Here is a 21908-nt window from a genome sequence, read left to right as displayed (position 1 = left end):
ATATTTTGGTCTGTGAGTCTGCTCAAGTCTGAGTTACTTCACAAGAGTCACGCATCATCGATGACTTTGTTGATAACAATAATTAGGCTTGACAAAGGGTCTCAGAAGGAGCCTGGAGCGTTCGGGGTCCTGGGAGTCCATCCACGGGATTGAAGCGTTTTGACAGGTCTGCCTGGACTACACGCGTCAAGCTACCATAGATACCGGAAAATTGTGATTAGACCTTCGAAATAAAACCCTGTCGTGGATTTGTATTACAAAGCAAAAGTATTACACCAAGCAGTCAAGACAGGCAGTGGAAAAGCTGTACACCGCCTATACTTTGTGTTTTTGTCTCTGTTGTGCCCCTTGTCCTCCGTTTTATTTTTTGTTTATTATATGCGGTTGATATTGAAAACTTTCTTCTGCTTACTCATTTTCAAGGTTTTAGGTCTTGTGATTATTTAATGAACCGCAGAGAAAAAACCCGAACCATTTAAGCTTACTAAAATAATAATTTCGTTTAATCAAAAATAATGCTAAATATTTATATTCAGCGGCCGGATATGACCAAATAAGGGACACAATTGTATCACAACTGTATAAAAGGTCTTGTTGTCGTCATTTATAGTACTTGTTACCTCTGTTAGCTTTGAAACTGAATATTTAGACGGTAAAATGTTTGTTTATACAATTGAATATTTAAAAACTGCCGGAAGTTATGTTCGTGTCGTTACTGCTAGCTTGACGTTTGGTCCGGAAAAGCGAGCGAGAAGAGCGCGAGTGGAGGAGAGGAGGAAGAGGAGATGGGAGGAACTCTTAATCCGTGTAATTGACCCAGATTGGACAGTAAACCCAGATTCTATCCAGGCAACTTGTTACACTCGAGGATTTTAACTACACAACCATGTCGGCGTCGGCGATATTCATCCTCGACCTGAAGGGGAAGGTGAGTTTGTTGCGACTTGTTTGTGGGTGAAGTTGACATCAGGATATTTAAGGAGGCACCTGCTGCAGCAAACGTAGTTTAGCTCCGGCAAAATGTACAGATACAAGAAAAAATGTGAAGAATTTGACTTTTCTAATGTTGTAGCTACATATGAGCACTCAGGCCGTGTTAAATGTCTGGCCATAAACAGGATATTGTGCCCTCTAGCCCACATTATAAGAGCTGAAGCAGGCAGGAAGAGAGGCTGAACTTGTCTAACTCGTTTAACCAGCGTGCAGCAGAAAGACACAGAGGTTTGTTGTTGTGCAGCGACGCAACCTTTTACACCCGCGACGTGTTCGAGCTGACGATTTAAAGCTTTACTCGCAGTGGCCAAACTGAAGTCAAAGACCTGCTTCAGTCTGTGGCTTCGTTTAAAAATGCACATCAGAGCCCCAAAGTCTTCTTGGGTTGAAGCTTGAAGTTGCAGATGTGAAAACCTTGTAGTGAGAATCAGCATCATTTTGTATTCTTCGTTATGCATAATTAATCTCATTCTGTTGAAACTTTGAAAATATTCACATGTAATGACATTGCAAACATGTAACAATAGATTTTCAGAGGCTTAAACACTTTATGGTTATCTTGTAGTAAAGACAACATACATATACATACAAGCATACTGAGGCAAGCTTAATTTTGATATGTTCTCTATATGTGAACTGTTTGTCAGTAAGGAATGGAATGGAGGCACTTGAATGTAAAGAAGCTTTTATGTTCCCTGTCTAACCCTCGCAGGGTTTGTGTAGTATAGAGCGAGAAATAGGAAGAATATCTGAAGAATCCCCTCGTTTCACAAAGCCCAGGAGACAAGAGGATCAGTCCCTCAGCCTGGATGAGGAACTGTGCTGATTAAAGGCTCTCTCGCTCTCTCTCTCTCTCTCCCTGTCTCTATCCATCTCTCTCTCTCTTTCTCTCGATCTCCCTCTCTCTCTACCCCCTCTCCTCTCCCCTCCCCTCTCTCTCTCTCTCTCTCTCTCTCTCTCTCTCTCTCTCTCTCTCTCTCTCTCTCTCTCTCTCTCTAACCCCCTCCTCTCTCTCTCTCTCTCTCTCTCCCTCTCTCTCCCCCCCCCCTCTCCCCTCCTGGGCTTGTCAGTAGTTATTCCCCCTCAGTCATCTTCCTCTCTGTGCTCTGACCAGGCAGAATCTCCCATCTTTCATTCTAGAAAAACAAAACACAGAATCATCATGCCCATGCTCAAATGCAGGGCAGGGTGATAATATTCCAAAAGACTCCATAGGTCAACACCTTTTGTATTGACTCACACTAGGTTCACAGGTCAATTCCTTTTATATTGACATTAGCAAAAGACATGCAAACACATGAACCTCTGGCTCTCTCCACCTTGGGCCTCCGGTGTCGTCGGAGCTCTGAATATCAGTCTGTTGATATCCGGCATTTACAACAGTCATTCTTTTGAACAGTCCTGCAGCTTTGTTCAGTAATGGAGACAATCACGTATAGAGACGTTTACAATTGTTACCGATTCCGTCTCATCTTTAATGTTATTCTATCAGTAACCTAAAATATTGTTGTCTGATTTGTTCTTCAGACTAATATTGGGGTTAGATAATAAGATTTGTGTGTGTGTGTGTGTGTGTGTGTGTCTGTGCGTCCGTCTGTGTGTGTGTGTGTGTGTCTGTGTGTGTGTGTGTGTGTGTGTGTGTGTGGTACAAATTGAGACGGGCTCAACAGATTCTTTTGTGTGTGTTCCTGTTTGTTTCCCAGTGAGCTTTTTGCTTTTGTCGTTTGCCTTTTTAGAGGTCAGCAGCAATTGGTTGCCATTGATTTTGCCGTTGTCAGTTTGCCATTGTCAAACTTCCCCTGAAGCTTGGAAACGATTTCACCTCCATCATTTTCATAATTCAAGGAAGCAACAAGGGCAATGTAACGTGCAATAATTTATCTGTTTTATAGTCAAAACGGTGCAGATTTGTGATCAGTGAAATAGCGACTTAAGAATGTGGGCTATGTAATCCAAGTGGCTACAGAACCTACAAAAGATGAATGAACCTTCTGTTGAAAGCAGATCCAGCAGTTTGTCAGCCGCTGTACAGTCTCGTCTCTGTTTGGAGCAACTTTACACTGAGCTGTACAATTTAATGAGAGCTCTGTTCTTAAGTATAGCTGTAGTCTGCTGAGGAGGGGTTGGAATATGCTAACTGCTTTATTTGAAGGCATTGTATTTGATGTGTTCCTATTCTATACATAGGATCCAAGCCAACGCAGGTTTGATCTGATGTGACAGGAGAGAGAGACGCGTTCACCATTGTAACTCCTGAGAAATGTTGAGCTATTTTAAAAGCGCGTCTTTGATTGCAGCTTCCATTCCCGTACGGTTAGTTAGTTAGGGTGTAGATTGTGGAAGGTGGAAATTCCCCAAGCGATTCAGAATTGTTACACTCACACACACACACACACACACTCCAGTACCAGGACGGCAGGGAATTACAGCAGTATCGTACAAAGCAGAACGGGGGAATTGCGCAAGAAAGATATTTGCCGTGGCTCGTTATAAATGTGTTTGATAGTATACTGTATCAGCTGGTTGATGATTAATTTCTTGTATTGTGTCGAGGAGTGACTTTGGAGTGACTTTGGTTCAATTCTGCAGGATTTAATCGCAACACCCCAGATAACCATAACCACCATAGACGCTAAAGATTTGACAATTAGAGTTAAATGAGAAAATCATCATCAAAATTTAGAAAAACGTGATTTTAAAGATAATTTATGTTATTATTTAATATTAAAATTGTATCGTGTAATGTATTTGTTCCCGTGTCAACTCTGAACTTTTTATAGCTCTATTTATTCATTTGTAGTTATTTATTAGGCCCCATTTTATCCAACTAGGCTATTAAATATTAAATTGCTTTACAATCCTTTCCTACACTTTGTGTGTGTGCAGTAGCTGAGTCACAGATTTGTGTTTTGCTTTTTTTTTGCGTATTGAGTAAGTGTTTATTTATCTTTTGCAGTAACTGGCGCTGGCTCAAGTAAATCTCTCTGATGGAAAAGAGAGTAGAGTAAACTTTCACTTCACCAGCAAACCTCTAATGCCAGGAAGTAAAACGTGAATCACTGAATATGTAAAATCCAGACCTTTGGTTATTGCTTTTTTTTCTTCTTTTTTTCCCTTTGTCTATACCTCATTTTCCTTCTCCGCTGACCTTTGACCTGTGTGCTCTGTGGTTTCCTCTCCGTTCACAGAGGCTGAGCAGTGGAGTGCTCATATTCTTTTTCTTCTTCAGATTACTTTGCTTCCCTGGAATTTCCCTTTTTTTTCATTTCTTATTTCCTCCTGCTTTTGTTGTATCAGCCCCCGTGTGACCCCTGTGCAACACAGACTCCTCTATCAAAAAAAGTGTGTGTGAGTGTGAGATTGCTATTGAGATCCCTCAAGCGTAGGAGCTTTGATCTCCCTCTTCACTTCTCTCTGCTTGTCCAAACCCTACTGAAGCTCACTGCTGACTAATCTTGATTTGTCTGTATGTGTGTGTGTTGAGGGGTGTTTTCTCAGAGTTGAAATATAAGTGAGTCTTAAATATCTGGTTTCTTTTGATCAATGAAAATCTTAAAAATGTAAATTGTGGTGTCATCTGCAAAATGTGTGACTTGTGTCTTATGTGTGTTGTCTCATCATGAAGGTTACTCTTATAGTCAGTCTATGGTTATATGGTTACATCCTACGACTGGTCTCTGTCTCTACAGTCTTGTTTTGTGCGTTTTGTGTCCAGGTGCTGATCTGCCGCAACTACATGGGGAACATGGACATGAACGAGATCGATCACTTCATGCCCATGCTGATGAAGAGGGAAGAGGAAGTCGAGATGACGCCGCTGGTCTCCCATGGCTCCTCCCACTTCCTGTGGATCAAACACAGCAATCTCTACCGTATCCCACAAAGAGTTCACATTGGAGGCCTTAATACTGTGCCTTGTAGTTTTTGTCGTGGTGAATCTGTGCTTTTTTTGATATGAAGCAGAGATATTTGATACGATACCTCGGAAAATCTCTTCTGTGTTGTTATTCTGGTTCCTAGTTGAGTGTTTGAGTGTTTGAGTTGAGTGTTTGACTTTCACGCTGCTAATTAACATAAATGTCTCAAAAGGCACCTCAAGTTCCTCTTTAAAAGAAATTGCACGTATTAATATGTGACTTGTTTCGTCCTGAAGTCTGCCCAGAAACCTCACGTCAACCAAACGGCCGTTGTTTAATGTGACTCGAATTTCCTCGGATTTAGTTTCTGAGAGTACTGAGCTTTCTATTTTTATTTTATATCCACTTTTTCCCATTTTAGACCTGCCTGGAGTGTGTTGTTTGAAGTCCGTAGCAGAAAATGTAACTGCACACCTGATGATGTTTATCGGTTGAATCGCTGTCAACGAAACACAGAACATCTGACATGTATTTTACATTAGAATGTGAATAAATTGACGCAGCCTCATTTGTTTTTCCACATAAAGAGAATATGTGGACGTGATGGACAGCTACTTATCTCGTCTGTATGAAGCTGGATCAGGGTTTTTCCGTATACGTGAATTCCCTAATGAATGGAATATTGTCTTTGGATCTCCGCGTTCGACTTCAAAGTTGCCGCTTTGATCACTTAGAGGTAGAGTGTTTATAATCTGCAGACAAGTGAGGAAGATATACATTACAGAGGAATATTCACAGTAGCCGATTTGAACTTTATGTGGCTCCATAGGTGTTAAGTTTTGTGTTTCAGCTTCTCAACTTCTGTTCCATCATCCGCAAGGCTCGCTGAAAAATTTAAGGCAGATTCACTGTGAAGTTTTCTGCGCTGTACATCTATTTAGAAGTCAGACTCTCTCTATACATTACTAATTCAGCTTTGTGTTGTGGTCGTGCATCAGTGGGATTCCCAGTGCTTTAGATTAGACGTTCCCAGCTCCAGCAGTTATCATAACTTTTTATTTAATTGCGTTTGTCTCATGTACGCTCGCACATCTAAAGGATATTCATTACAGCGAATTTGCATGTTTTCCATCCTCTGCTTCTTGGCTTCTCAGTTTGTAGGTTTGATTGATGATTATTCGATTATTCCTTAACAGTCCTTCTTCCAGTGGTGGCGATGACTAAGAAGAACGCCAACGCTGCTCTGGTGTACTCCTTCCTTTATAAAATAATACAGGTACGTGTTCCCCACCCTGTTTTTACACATTGTCGTCAAAATGAATGAACTGAGCTATAAGATACACCAAGTACTATGTCGCAAATTGTGTGTTTTTAGGTTTTTAAAGAGTACTTTAAGGAGCTGGAGGAGGAGAGCATTCGGGACAACTTTGTGACGGTGTACGAGCTGATGGATGAAGTGATGGACTTCGGCTTCCCTCAGACGACGGACAGCAAGATCCTACAAGAGTAAGAGAACCGTTTGATACCCTGACAATGTCCCCCTATACAATTATACCTATATAGGATCTGTACCTCTGAGGTACAACTGCCTAGTTCTTGCAATACTGGAAAATATCTGTTGTGATTTTGATGAAAACAATCCAGCTTATGACTAATTGGCCTAGATGGCTCATGCGGTGTTCCTCAGGGAGCATAACCTGGCCCTCAGCTGTTTACGTTTTGATGTCTTTATATCGGGACAACATCCTCGGCTGCTTTGTACGTGTTTAGTGTTTACAACATAGACACCCACACAGATAACGTGTTGAGTCATGTTGTTGTGAATACACACTGTGTCAACCTTTTGTAGCCGCAGCAGTAGAGCCTATAATGGCTGAAGATCCCTGTGTACGTCTCTTTAAAAGGGCTGGCTGGGGTTTCTCTTGGGCCGGTTCTGTCTGTGCATGGGAATGTGTGTACACGGTGATTCTGTGTGCTCGTTTGTTGCATTTGTCAAAGTACTAAAGCTGCAGTGAACGGTCGACCTTATTGAATCGAGCTTCAGAAACGACTGATCTCGGCCTCCAAGCGTCTGTGCTCAGCAGTGTACACAGAGCTGTTTGTTTTCGTCTCCTTGGCTCCTCGGAGGAAAAGGTTCGAGCCTCACTTTAATGCGAGCCCATTGCAGTAATGTGGACAATAACATTGGCTTCCAGTTAGTGTTTCAAACATTCAGATTTCCATGAGATGTTTGTTTAATTCGTTCTAAAATGATGTGTGCTACGGCCAACAAGCTTTGGCTGACTTTTTGCGTGTGTGTGTGTGTGTGTGTGGTAGTGTGTGTGTGTGTTTATGTTTTGGGCTCTGAATAGCGCTGATAATCACCAGGCTCCCATTGGCACTCGCACATAATGCCACTGTCAGCTGGACACACTCAAGACTCACAGACAGAAAAGCCCCTCGCTCTTCTCTTCTCCAAGGAGACACACTGGCACATTTAGCTGTTGTGAATACACACAGGCACACACACACACACACAAACACACTCATTCACTGTGTATATCCTCTCTTTGCCCTTTTAAAGCCTTGCCCACCACAATAAAAGCTCCCTTTCTCTTCCACTGTAACATTATAGCTTGTGAGAGACGGACAGAGATTACAAGTGAATTCGCGAGCTTGTCTGTCTCTCTGCGTTTGAAGCTTTGTGTGCGGGTGTGTGTTTGCTTGTTACGGTTGCCATTCTTATGCAAATCTGTCAGTTTTGCTGCCAACCTCACTCCCAGATCCTGCCATTTCCACTTCTGAGGCGAATCAGGGGCAAATCAGAACAAAACAGCTCCAGCGACAACAACACGGCCCAACACGGACCTGAAGCCCACTTGTTGCCACCTTTCATCTATCAGCTCTCACCGTGACAGACCACCCTGAACCCTCACCCCTCCCCCCCAGGTGGGAGGAAAGGGGGAGAAAACTTTGCCTCAATCCATCAATCAATCGAAACCCGGTTTATTTATCACTTTTTGTTGTTGTTGACTTGGAATCATGTACCTCGACTTTTGACAGCCAGATGAAAGGAGCCCCCCTCAGGTGAAGAACACAGCACAGAACAATGAACATGACTTCAAATATTCTTTCAAGACCATCTGCAGTGTTTCTTCTATTTATGTACATTAAGCTTTTATTTGTCTTGTTTTTGTCACACAAAAAAATGAAAAAAGACATTTATTGGCACGAAGAAAGACAGAATAATCCAAATCACTCCAGCGAAAATTGGAATGGGACAGATGAGGAGGCAGCTCTGCCGTAGCAACCAGACTATTGAGAGGGCAACGGTGGGGGGCAGGTGTTTGGGTAAAAACACGCCCGGGTCACATGTTGTTTGTGCCGCTCCCTCCTATTCTCATGACGAGTCATTAAGCATCCCCGGTCACACGAGGGTGATCGTTACAACAAACCGGCTTCCCAGTTTGTACAGGAGGCAAGAAGACGCACAGTGAACGCATCAGCAGAGGAAGGAAGCGTGAAGACATATTCAGATCTGAACACAGGACCAGTTCAAAAAGAGACGACTTTCATCTTTGCTGATTTCTATGTCTAAAAATTAGAACAGTGATAACAAAACAAAAAATTACCAATTGTGATCTTGGATTGAGAGAGTTGTGGAAAAAGCCCTTTGCACGATTTCAGTATCAAGGGAACAGAATTGTGAATGTGTTTGTATAGACTACTTTTCCCATAAGGCTGATGCATGCTGGGAAATACAATTGAGTTGTTTCAATGCTGGTGGCCTAAATTTCCACCAGTTACTGGATCTACAAAGTCTGTGAAGATAACAAATATACTCTATCAACATGATACTATATTAAAAGTGCTTGAGCTGTTTCACTATTTACACTAATTACAGACTAGTAGGTTGTGTATATTTCCACTATAACCAAAGCATGACGTGAAGAAAGGTAGAGACAGCAGAGTCTCAGATCCTTGGAAGAATCTAAACATCCGCAATTGTTTGTGCCTTCTCATCACATTGAAGACGTAAAGAATGACCTGCATGTTCTGTATCATGCAAGCTTTGTGGCCGCACACACAAAGGGATTCAACCAAATATCCGTTTTCCAATCACATCCATGAATAATCTCCAAAATAAGGCAATAACAACGAGGCCCTCTAATGTATTCAGGCTGGAATTCTTCATTTATATTTTCAATCAGGAGGTGTGATTAAAAAATGAAAAACACTCCTCCAGAGACAGCCGTTGCAGGCAAAACACACACACACACCCAAACACACACACACTGCTTGTTTGCCATTTCCTTTCCACGATTTCTTCAAATTAAAAATGTGATTTATGTCGATGGGACTGAAAGGATATCACTGGTCTCTGCTGGTATCTTTAGAAGAGATCGGACAAAAAGTAAAGACTGCAGCCGCTTCTCCACACTGCTTCAAAACGAAGCTGAAAATTAAAACGTTTCACAGCTAAACGTGTTGGCTCGTTCTAGTCGGCAGGATTACAAACGGATTTAGGGATCAGTTGGGGCCCAGTGATGATTTTTAACCTTTAATCTCTCTCTCTCTCTCTCTCTCTCTCTCTCTCTCTCTCTCTCTCTCTCTCTCTCTCTCTCTCTCTCTCTCTCTCTCTCTCTCTCTAAGGTACATCACCCAGCAGGGCCATAAATTAGACGTGGGGGCTCCTCGGCCTCCCGCCACCGTCACCAACGCCGTCTCCTGGCGATCAGAGGGCATCAAGTACAGGAAGAACGAAGTCTTCATGGACGTCATCGAGTCGGTGAACCTACTGGTGAGGATGTTTAGAATCTTAATACTGTATTCCCTAAAAGGAGAAGCTCAGAAATGAAGATGTTAATGCAGTTTTTAGATCAATGGTCATTCTGCTGAAGTAGAAGTGTTAAAGACAGATAGTTAAGTCGTCTCTTTGGAGTAAATTGGGTGCATCACTTATGAAATGATCTGTGTTGAAGCTCTGCCATGTTTTCCTGCTTCTTTACAGTTTTCCCATTTCCTGGGATTGATTTGTAAGGATGTGCTCTAATTTCCTGTCTTATTATAACCATTGACCATTCAATGGTCCCTGACATTTTTGGGGGTATTTGTGCTTCTTTGTTATGGAGCCCAGCGCTTTGTATGAAAGGTTATTCAGTTAATTAAGGAGATGCAGGTGGAGCTGAAGGCTTTCTCTGTTAACTTAGTATGGAGAAGAAAGAGAAGGAGACTGCATATTTTCAATTCAAACCGACTTTCAAGGCTTTCTACAGATTGTGATGTGCTCTGTAGCTGCTCATGATGTAATCACTTGTTGATACGTGTTAACTTAACATAATCATAACAAAACGTAATCGTCTTCCACATGGGTTTAACTTACAATTACAATTACTGTAATAAGCAGCTGGAAAAAAGCTGCAATTTTCTGCGATGATGCATAAGCCCCCAGTTAACTGCAGATTTACCACACCAAGATCATCACCATGGTTAATGAGATAGCAGGGAAACACAGTCATCAGGGAGCAGACTGACCACTCAGCTCATCAAGTCACAACACAGACTCAAACCGTCTGTTTCTGAATGAGGTGGAAGTAGAGATGTGTATCGAAAACAACGTAAAACAGAAGTGAAGAAATTGTAATGTTGTTTAGTTTAATTTCACTTCATTTAAAAGTTGGTAACTATTTGTACAAACAGTGAACATGAAAGAAAGTAAAGGAGTGAGACATTGGCTGGGTGTGAAGGACGCACGCTCGACTGCAGGAGCAACAGCGGTACACACAGGAGTGTAAAAGTTGTGTTTTATGCAAAATTTGCTGCATAGTCAGGACATTGCCGCAGCAAAAATCAATCATTTTGATCGGAAATGCTGGGGCAATTATTGTGTCTCTTAAAGTGAGAAACAAGACGGACGAGTCTCTCCTGGAGCGTCTCATTGTTGATGTAACCCTGAGGCCATTAGCAAGCTTCTCTTCTAGGTTTTAGAGGTTTTATCACTCAAAAGGAAACGGCGGTGGCGGTTCAACAACTGCAGGCCACTTCCCTTTTCTGTGATCGGGGACTTTTCTATCACCTGATCTTCACCAGAGCTCTTTCATGTTCATGTTTTGCCCAATCAATTTCTCTGTCTGTTAAATAGTTCTTTCTCTCTCTACTCCTCAAACGACAGCTTGGGCGTTTTGTATTTCAGGTGATGCAAATGTCTCTTGCCTTTTGTGCTGTTTTCACCGTGCAGCCACACAAAAGCCATTTTAAAAAGACTGGAGCACTCTTCTCCAAACGTAATTGTCCAGCGCTCCGGTCTGATTTACGGCTCGGCTCTTTTGTGTGCAGGTCAGCGCCAACGGCAGCGTCCTGCGCAGCGAGATAGTGGGCAGCATCAAGCTGAAAGTGGTGCTGTCGGGGATGCCTGAGCTCAGACTGGGCCTCAATGACAAAGTGCTGTTTGAGATCACCGGCAGTAAGTAACAGACATTATGGATGTGTAGCTGCACAGCAGTATACGCTGTGCATATCAACTTTGATCATGCTGTTTCCCAGAATGCTTTGAACTGCAAGTGTTTGCATCTTATCAATTTCATCTTATCACATCATGGTATGTGTACGCACAAAGATATTAGACAGGAAAGTGTAGAACATCAATATTTCATAGGTTTGCAAAGTTCTCTGTGGTTTTGATCCTTTTTAGATAAGATCCTGTTGAATGTCTTTACTAATGGTTTGTTAAATCCGGTGAAGTTTATTACTTCAAATGTAGTCAGTTCTTATTTTTATTATCTTACATTAACAGGTAGAATGTGTTTACCCTGCCTGTTTAGATCAAAACACTCTCTCTCCCTCTTCACCTCCACCTCACCTTCACCCCTCCACAGCCGAGCCGCTCACTCCCACAACCCCTCACTTTACTTCACTTCACCTCCAGATTCTATTTCTTCTTCCGACGAAGCCTCCCGCTGCTACGTCTCTGCGCGTCTGCTCTTGCACACCCTCCTCTTCCTCCTCTTTCCTTCTTCGTCTTCACTGGGAACGGCCCCACTGCTGTGTAGCCCCGTTGCCTCTGACTTAATCCTAACCCGGGGCTACAGGCCTGCAGATGAAAGACGAGGGTCTGTGGATATCCCACATCTGCAGCCTGCAGCCCGCCCCCCCTGCTGTGTCAAACCGTCCGCGGCGCGAACGCATCCTCAGAAATAATGATCAGGAATAATGGATCAAACACACACACAGAAGCGCTCGTACTCTCCGAGTCTGTTCACAGATATTAGAATATTCTACAGGGGCTCATCTTCATCAGTGACTCTTCTTCACGTATAACCTGTGCAGGGAGTCTGTTAGGTATCGCGATTGCATGTTCTTGCACTTTCCAAGACATGCGAGCGCAGCTGAAACCTGACCGAGGGAGGATAAATCATTTAACACTGCCCTCTTGTGGCTGCAATTGCCACTACAGGGAGTACTAAGATAAATGACACAGTAGTCTCATTGGTTTTTCTTGTCTGCTTTCTAATTGCATCCATTTGTTATGTTAAATAGAAAAGCCCGTGAAAAGCTCAAACTTTACAAATCATTGAATAATGTTGAATATAGTGATCTGGTGTCAAACTGGTTCAAACGTCTCTCTTTAATGTTTATCGGCAGGTTCACATTGTGTCACATGCTGCTCTGTGATACATGTGAGAGCAGCATGGAAGAGGAAACACACGGAGGGTTAGGCTGCATCCTCCATCATCCCCTGACACACATACACACACACACGTTCACGCACACACACACACACACTCACACACACACACACACTCACACAGACCTGTCTCCTCCCCGTGCCCCTCAGGTCGTAGAAAGAGGAAGTGTGTCTCATGTGACCTTTCTCTCCTGTCCTCTCTCCATATTACAATGAGTGAGTGAGTGTGTGTGTGATAGTGAGAGATTTAAAGGACTTCCCTCTTCCTCTTTTGCGCGCGGCGTTGTGTGTGTGTGTGTGTGTGCGCGCACACCGGACCTCTGTCTCCACTCATGCCATATCACTTACTGACACACACACACACACACACACGGCAAGAAATCAATACAGAACAATGAGCGAGTACACCACATATGTAAACACAGACCGTTCACAAATACACACTTCTACAGAGAAAACAATGGATGAGGAAGCTACACCTAAACACACACACACACACACACACACACACACACACACTCAGGCTTTAGCTGACTGTGGAATGGGGGGATTTAGCCGAAGGCCCCCGAGCCCGCAGTCATTACATCGTTTTCTCCAGCACTCAGCATCCTCCATTAACCACGGCAAAGGAGAACATTGGACTTTCTCCAGCTGGGCTACGAGATGTCACTGTTAAAGAGGTCGCACACACTCACTTACTTAACCACCCATTCCTTCGGCCCGTACGACCCGGCTCCACCGCTGTAGAGGAGCGGTGCGTTAAAAGGCTAAAGGATGAAGCACAGGCACACTTTGAAATCTGTTTGTTCTGGTTTAATAAAAAAAGGTTCTAATAAAGTCGTGCGGTCGTGCAGTACGAGGGTCGATATCGCACATAAACCCTAAAGTGCTGGGTTTTAATCCCCGATCAAGTCGTGGTTTGTGTCGGCGTGTGTTAGACTGAAGAGGATTTTAAGGCCGATAATGCAATACTCGTTTATTTCATGCTGTGTGTGTGGCTCTGTGTGTTTACTCGTGTATGTGTCTGTGGCAGAAAATGGGGACAGGAAAAGGGCAGATGGGTTTGGTTGTGTGTGTGTGTGTGGGGGGGGGGGGGGGGGGGGAGAGACAGTGTGTGTGAATGGTTTTGTCAGTTATCACCTTGACCTTGATTTCCCCAAAGGCTTCATGGGAAACTTCTGAATCATTTTTGTGTATTGTACGTTTGTGTTTCGTTTACGTGTGTAACGTGTGTGTTTGTGTTTTTGTGTGTGTGTGTGTGTGTGTGTGTGTGTGTGTGTGCACCAGGGGAGAAGAGTAAGACGGTGGAGCTGGAAGACGTGAAGTTTCATCAGTGTGTCCGCCTGTCGCGCTTTGAGAACGACCGCACGATCTCCTTCATCCCGCCTGACGGGGACAGTGAGCTAATGTCTTACCGCCTCAATACCACAGTGAGCAACACACACACACACACCCCTGTCATTCACACACACACATACACACACCCACACCCACACAGTGTTGTAGGACTGCACTTACTATCCATAGAATGCTGATGTTTCACTGTTTCAGACCTCAGTTTCAGGGTCGCCATCATATACTTATTGCTCAGGTTATTGCCTTCGACTGGGAGGATTTAGGTGTGTGTGTGTGTGTGTGTGTGTGTGTACGCACTCCGGGGAAGGATCTGCTAACGTTGCCGATGCCGGTCTTCTCAGGTCGAGCACTCCGCCCGGTATTGTTAACATCAGCCCTTTGTTCTTTTGTTCCTTTAAAGGAGCGAGCTTGGACTTTAGGGTGTCACATCGCCTTTGTCACCGTCATCGTCTGTTGTGTTGTTAAGGTTTCGGTTTCAGAGTTGGAGTTTGGACGTTGGCAGGAAATTGGATGGAAGAACTGTGTGTGTGTGTGTGTGTGTGTGTGAGTGATTGGGGGAGCTTAGCAGGAGAGCACAGGGACCCCTCACACACACACACACGCTGTCTTTGTTACAAGAAATCTGTTCAAAATCAACTATCGTGGTTGCAGCTCTGTTATAAACCTGCACTCAAGCTGTCATGGTAACAGTGGAGGTATGAGTTGTGCCGTCGTCGTGACAGCATGGTTGTACTTTTTTATTGTAGTAAGTTTAATTCAGCAGCAGAAGTCACAAATACTTTGAGTGACACTTAAAGATCAAATCCTTTGAAGCTGCTGTTTGTTTATTAAGAACAGGTGTAGGCAATTAAGCAGAAACACAGAACTGAGTCAGAAGAATGAAGACCGCTCTCTCTATGTCTCTCTCTCTCTGTCTCTCTCTCTCTCCCCCCTCTCCCTTATCTCTCTCTCTCTCTCTGACAGGTGAAGCCTCTCATATGGATTGAGAGTGTGATTGAAAAGTTCTCGCACAGCCGCGTGGAGATCAAGGTGAAGGTAATGATGAGTGACACACACACACACACACTACTCTTACCCTCTCATCTGTTCCCTCCTCTTGCACCTTTCAGTATTTATCACACACACACTTTACGGGAGGATTAACACTCCCTCTCTTAACATGTTGGAGATGTATGAACACATTGACCTTCAGGTTTGAGTCTAGACGCCTGGGTGAGTTCCTCTGGAGTGAACTGTCGTGTTGACCTTTAACCTCTCTGCTCTCCTCCTTCTCCTCTCCTCCCCCTCCCCACCCCGAAGGCTCGCAGTCAATTCAAAAGCCGCTCCACCGCCAACAACGTGTCCATCATGGTGCCGGTGCCCAACGACGCCGACTCGCCCAAGTTCAAGACCAGCATGGGCAGCGCCAAGTGGGTGCCAGAGAAGAGCGTGGTGCAGTGGACCATCAAGTCCTTCCCTGTTAGTGCCACACACAGAACACATCAACAGTTCAGACAGGAAGTGAAGCTGACGGATGTTGTTGTTTGTTTGTTTGTTTGTTTGTTTGTTTGTTTGTCCCGCCGCCTCTCTCACGCCACGTTTTTATCGCTCAAACTGTGCCAGGGGCAGAAATAAAGTTATGATTTGACGGCAGCTATTCGTCACATTATGGTGAAACTCACCCACACACACACACACACACACACACACACACACACACACACACACACACACACGCGCGCGCAAACGTCTTTCCTCCTAAATCTTCTGCTGTCCTGATGTGAATTTGTCAGTGTGTAATATACACTGTCACGAAACATAAACTCGCCCCAAAGCAAATTTAAATGTGTTTTTTTTAAATGGCCAAGCGTGAATTCAGTTGAAGTTTTGATATCTACTCAATATTTATATACAGCCCCCCCCCCCCCCCCACCACCACCACCACCACCACACACACACACACACGCTCCTTCAAACGCTATAGAATGGCACATTCTCTCAGGAAACCATACGTCTAATATACAATACAGCTTTGAGGGGACAGACGTGACTTATGGGCCTGTTGTGATAAATGACTCACACATGCTGAAACTGTCTGTCCAGGCGCTGTCTTTCCAGTGCATCCCTCATACACACTCTTACCTCACAGGGAGGGCATATCAACTGTTTATAAGTCTGTAGGATTTTACTGCGTCTCTCTCATGAATCCTGTTTTGTTTTCCAGGAGTGTCTCTTATCCAGTAAAGGTGTGGGATCAATAAAACACACCCAGAGATAAATCGCAGTCGTATAGCTGCTTAGATTTTGTTGTACGTAAAAAAGGAATATGTTTACTTGCTTCTTTTGAGTAATTAGTTACTGTTAATGGGTTTTACTTCTATATATTACAGGTGAACGTGAACAGCACAGCTTATTTGCAACAAGTACAACCAAAGTAGAAAGTAGAAAATACAAGATATTGTGTTATAAAGAATGACTAGGTACTTTTGTGCGTTTATAGCCTCTATTGAAAGGACGTCCTAACTTAGACAGATGTGAAACTTGTAATTTGGTCACTTATTTACTTTGTTATGACTCAGTACTTTGTTTTAAGCACAATGCAAACCTTGTCTCAGAGGCTTCATCAAACAGATCAAACTGTCTCTTTGTTATGGTTTAGCAAATATTGTAACACATTTGTGGCCTCTTCTCTTTGTGTGTCTGTGTGTGTGTGTGTGTGTGTGTAGGGCGGTAAGGAGTACATGATGCGGGCGCACTTTGGCTTGCCGAGCGTTGAGAGCGACGAGCTGGAAGGAAAGCGACCGGTCACTGTTAACTTTGAGATCCCTTATTTCACCGTGTCGGGGATTCAGGTACAGACTTACTTAACCCTTCAGTTCCCATAATGCACTGCTGCACATTCACCCTCACTCACTCATTCATCCAGACAGAAAGACAGGCAGGCAGGCGCGCCGCAGTTTGGATGATAGACGCCACGTTTGCATCGGGTTGTACGTTTATGTCTTGCTCACCATGTAAAAGCAGAAGTGCTATAAAGTTCTTATGAATCGATGCATTTAAATTTGGGAAACTGCTTTATGTGAGCGACCATCTGGAGCGGAAACGGCCCGTCGCTCTCTTAAGTTGTCGACAGGAGCTCATTGTTTAAAAAGACGGCGATCGTCAGAGGAGGGGAAGAGATTTTTAAAAGACACTGGACGGGAGACGTTGCCAAGATGAGGACGTCCCTGCAAGGTTAATGAAAGGGAGAGGAGGAAACTCATCAGGGAGGCGGCGAGGACATTGGAGCCCCTCTGAATGTGTTTAAAATGTACGGAATCGCTCCTCAGGTCTGAGGAGACCAAAGGTGAATTAGAGACAATGGCTCGTCCACCGAAAGGACACAGTCCCTGCTGTGAGATGAAGCTGTGGCGGCTTAATGCGTCTCTCTCTTTGTTTGCGAATGTTAAGACCCAAACACTTAAGATGAGGTTTATGCTGGGTTATAGGCTGTGTGTGTGTGTGTGAGGGTAATGACTGTGTGTGCTCCCATAGGTGCGCTACCTGAAGATCATTGAGAAGAGTGGTTACCAGGCATTACCATGGGTACGATACATCACGCAGAGTGGAGGTGAGAACACAACACATGCTCTCACACACACACACACACACACACACACACACACACACACACACACACACACAGACTGCTTAGTTTGGTTTGGTTTGAACCTGTGACTCGGTGCTCCTCTGGATTCCTATGAAGGTCAAAGGTGATATCCGAAGCTAGACCTCGTCATGTTGCACTTTGTCCTTTTTGGGCGCGCCAGTGTTTTTCAGATGAGAGCGACGTCACCGTCCATCACCACCGTTCATTCACACACCCCAGGAATAAGTCCTGAGGTGTAATAACCTTCAAAAGCTTCACTTGGCTCCCCCATCGTGAGCCTCAGGGGTGCAGACTGACGCCACGCAGGAAGCGCAAGGACAAACGTTATTGCTCCGCCAGCTTGCGGCTCATGATTCTTCATCCATCGCATCGTGTAAATCGCCTCGTTCGCTTCTTCGCGTTCAAAGCTTGATGCAATGTTATGAAACGGCAGCCACAGAGCCTGGAGATCCTCCGATTGAGTCCTGGGGGTGAAGCCAGGACAGGCGACTCAATCGGAGCTGTGTGTGTGTGTGTGTGTGTGAGGAGTTCGAGGGACAAGACAAGACTCACCGTCTCCTCACCTGCTCACTGACCTGTGGGAGCTTTGTATCGTCCACTCAGTGTCAATCCACAAGAAAAGCGATATCTAGTCTCTGGTGGATAAACTTCCAAATCTATTCCCATGTTCCCAAAAATGCAGAAATAAACTCCTCACTATAGTTTAATGACTGATTTTGGATGAGGAACGTTGTGCTCAGTCAGCCGGATTAATGTGAAAACAAAACTTCACAACAGATTCATTTGGATTTTATTGTAACACACAATAACTGGAAGCTAATTTTAATGAACAATATAACTATTTCAGGTATTTTTGTGCCATATATCACAGTAGGATATTGCATTCTGGGAAAATCTGTGAAAGAGTTTACCACTTAATTTGAGGTAACACTGTACGTACAGTAGATAAAGCAATGAACAAATGTTATTTTCAAGGTTGGATGTCCAAAGTGGAAACATATCTGCACGCCTCTGCTCATCATATATCACATATTATCATTTATGTTATCAAATTCTGTTGTGGTTGCAAGACTACAGACACAAATTAGAGGCCATACAGTCGTCTTGTTGATTAAAAACGCACTGCTTTCATTCTGATGGAGTAAACAAATTAGGGCTTTGGGTTTCGTATTCAAATTAGGCAGAACAGGAAACTCACACTTTTATAGTTTGAGGCCAAATTCCAAGAATAATGAAGAATGTGTTTAGATCCTAAAGACTGATGTGATTAAATGAAGGAGAGATTCATGAAGTGACCATTATATAGTACATGTGGAGCGCTCGTTGCTCCTTGGGTGGTACACCGTGCCTGTTGGGGGGGCAGGAGCTTGGAGGATAGGGTTAGACTCCCGTGTGTGTCCAGGGTCTCCAGGGTCAAACCACAACTCACCCCCCTCTCTTTAATCACAGTAAACAATGAAGTAACATCTGTGGCTGTGTGCGGTGCTAGATGTGCTCCGGTGTCATGATGAGACTGCAGCAGCGAGCTCACTTGTTAGATCAGGGGGCAAATGTAAATGATATGGAAGATGGAAGGCCAATACCTGGGCTGGACCCCCGCCAGAGATCCTCAAGTTTCATGCCACCATACAGCAGGAACGAAGCCTGACATCACATCTATCAGATCCATTACCTGCCTGTGTCAGGTGGGACTCAGAGGAGGCAGAGGGGGAGGGGGGTTTGAATGATGTCACAGAGTGCCAGCAGGCTCCCAAGGTGGCACTCAGCAAATGCCAAGGTTACTATCGCCAAGGAAGGGGGAGAGGAGGAGGAAGAGGAGGAGGGGAAGGGCAGAGGAGAGAGAGAGTGATGGAGCGATGAGGAGGAGGGTATCGCATTTTCCCTTACTGTTAACATCAGCAGCAGCCCGGGGAAGGAGAGAGGACGGGGATCACGTTTCATTTCATCTCTAAGAATCACACGCACACACACACACACACTGATTAAATGGTGTTGTACCATGATACTGCAGAATGACTGTGTTGACTTGTTAATAAGTAATGAGCAGGACGGCCTGACTGCTTACAGCATGAACGGCCGAGTGCGATCCGTATCGCCGTCGCGCCACAGCTGTACGCTCGATGCCGATGATGTCATCATATCTGTCATGGGGTTTCACATGGTCATTCTAAGCTGTACTGGCTAAATGTGTATGTTAAAGATGAAGATATATTACTAACAGCAATATGATAAATGCCACTCATCTGAAATAGAAATTTGGTAAATATTCCGATTTCTTCCAGATTGTCAGATATGTCAGATGTGCATTGAACGCCTCATGAATGGCGATGTCACCAATCATCCCTCTGTGTTGGCCTATAGATGTTCGTGGACACTCTATGAATTGTTGAATCTTCTGTGATTATTACATTATCTCTGCAAATGTCCGTTTTGTTTTGTCAGAGTGGTAATGGAGATCATAACATCGTCTTGAAGGTCTTGTTTATGTGTGCTCATGTCGAGAGTGAGGAGGAGGAGGAGGAGGAAGAGGAGGTTCTGCCTGTGTGTTAATGCTCTTCCCTTACATCTCTTGGCAGATTACCAGCTCCGGACAAACTAAAGGGCACAGATGCTGCTAGACGAATGGATATCTTCTCTCCGCCTCTCTCTCTTTCTCTCTCTCTTTCCCTCTCTCTCTCTCTCTCTCTCTCTCTCAACTCCCGCTGTCTCTCCCAGTTTGAGGAGGACGAGGGTGGGAGAAGAAAAAGAAGAAGGAGACATCATCCCTCTCTCTTTAAGAGGCTCCCTCGCCCCAGACAGGGAAGAGGCGGTGGCTGAGTCACCTTTGACTTTTTATTTTAGGAAACATTTTAATGTGGATAATGAACTCTTAACTCCATTTGGACATGGGAAACTCTTAAAATTAGAGCAGATTCTTCTTTTATTTTCCTCAACAAAACAAAAGGGAATGTTACAATACAGAATAATGCACTGCAAAAAAGTTTTGTGTCGTGTTGCACAATGAGACGTGACTTTCTACCGTGTGAACTAACAGAGCGTTACTCTAATGGGTCAGTGTTCCTAAACGGATCCCCAGCAGATTTCTCTTCTCGTCATCATTTTAGAAGGTCATAACCGTCACACCTACCAAGGATTCAACGCCCCTTTAAAAGCATATTTGTATATATCTCTCTTTCAGGGTCACCAGAGGCTGGAACCGCCCGGGTGTTGGTTGCCTCCAAAGCGCTCTCCTGTATCATCACCCTTAGCACTGTGAACATTATCCTCACCCTCCCTGCGCGCACAGAAACCAACACCATCTAACCCAGATCAATGATTAATAAGGCACAATATTGTCAGAGGCGTCGGCCGTGTAACACAACACCGTCGACACAGTCCCACGAGGGCATTAACCTTGTCCTTGCGCTCCCGTCGGCTCGCCACACTGCCACGCAGGGAGATTGAAGGAATGAATGGGGCTGCGGGAATTTTGTCACATTTTTGTAACCGTTGTTTATATCGGTTTGTCCCCTTGTGGAAAAAGCAGCGAAAGGACAAAGTCCCGGGTGGGTTTCCAAGGGGGGACAAAAGTAAAACAACCTGAAGGGGATGGTTTTTTTATTTTGGCTATCTGATATCAGACAATATGCTGAAATAATTGCTTTTCTGCTGCTGTTTATTTTCCATCCTGACCTCTGAAGGCCTCCGTACGTTTCCACTGCAGCTAGTGGTGTAATTCACTCTCTCTCCCTCTCTCGCTCTCTACCCGTCTCTCTCTCCCTCTCTCCCTGTCTCTCTCTCTCACGCTCTCCCTCTGTCTCTCTCTCACGCTCTCCCTCTGTCTCTCTCTCCCCGTCTCTCTTTCCCTCTCTCTCTCTCTCTTTCCCTCTCCCTCTCTCTCCCTTGCTCTTTGTCCCTCTCGCTCTCCTGCTCTCCGTCTCTCTCTATCCCTGTCTCTCTTCCTCTTTCTCCTCTCCCTCCCTGTCCCTCTCTCCCTCCCTCCCTCGCTCTCTGTCTCTCTCTCTCTCTCTCTCCCTCCCTCTCTCTCCCTCTCTCTCTCTCTCTCTCTCTCCCTCGCTCTCTGTCCCTCTCGCTCTCCTGCTCTCCGTCTCTCTCCCTCGCTCTCCGTCTCTCTTGCTCTCCTGCTCTCCGTTTCTCCATCCCTCTCTGTCCTCGCTGCCTTCAGCTCAGCCAGTCTGCCAAACAGCAAACAGTCCCTGAGCTCAGGATCGCTCTGCCACCGCTAAGTACAAAACATTACATTCATTCCTTTTATAATGAGTCAGCAGCATGTTTGGATTCCTGTGAGGAGTTTTTTGTATTTCGTGAGGCTATCGTGTGTTTTCATTAATTTATCAACTGCTGTTTGTGAATAAGAAACAAAGGGATATATTTGGAAATAAAGTTTTGTATCTTTTGGGCACACACACTA

General features: G+C 44.5%; 1 protein-coding gene across 1 annotated transcript; it reads left to right on the top strand.

Annotated features, from left to right (window-relative positions):
* The first annotated feature begins 528 nt into the window (after positions 1 to 528).
* ap1m3 (adaptor related protein complex 1 subunit mu 3) lies at positions 529 to 21908 on the top strand. Its single transcript, XM_076170209.1, has 12 exons — positions 529 to 928; positions 4709 to 4865; positions 6059 to 6126; positions 6226 to 6356; positions 9483 to 9630; positions 11166 to 11292; positions 13801 to 13943; positions 14833 to 14904; positions 15169 to 15327; positions 16575 to 16700; positions 17383 to 17458; positions 20074 to 21908. Exons 1-12 carry the CDS (start codon positions 887 to 889, stop codon positions 20094 to 20096), a joined length of 1272 nt encoding a protein of 423 aa, XP_076026324.1. The 5' UTR covers positions 529 to 886; the 3' UTR covers positions 20097 to 21908.

Source organism: Genypterus blacodes, unplaced genomic scaffold, assembly GCF_046128005.1.
Source record: "Genypterus blacodes isolate CSIRO-AG114 ecotype Tasmania unplaced genomic scaffold, CSIRO-AGI_Gbla_v1 ptg000215l_1, whole genome shotgun sequence".
NCBI lineage: Eukaryota > Metazoa > Chordata > Actinopteri > Ophidiiformes > Ophidiidae > Genypterus > Genypterus blacodes.
This window is presented reverse-complemented; position numbering and strand designations above follow the sequence as displayed.

Excerpts from the sequence above, each read along its gene's own strand:
- ap1m3 (XM_076170209.1), top strand. The coding sequence starts at position 887 with ATGTCGGCGTCGGCGATATTCATCCTCGACCTGAAGGGGAAG. Across the intron at positions 6,127-6,225 it reads TCCTTTATAAAATAATACAG|GTTTTTAAAGAGTACTTTAA; the intron begins GTACGTGTTCCC and ends GTGTGTTTTTAG. Across the intron at positions 17,459-20,073 it reads ATACATCACGCAGAGTGGAG|ATTACCAGCTCCGGACAAAC; the intron begins GTGAGAACACAA and ends ATCTCTTGGCAG.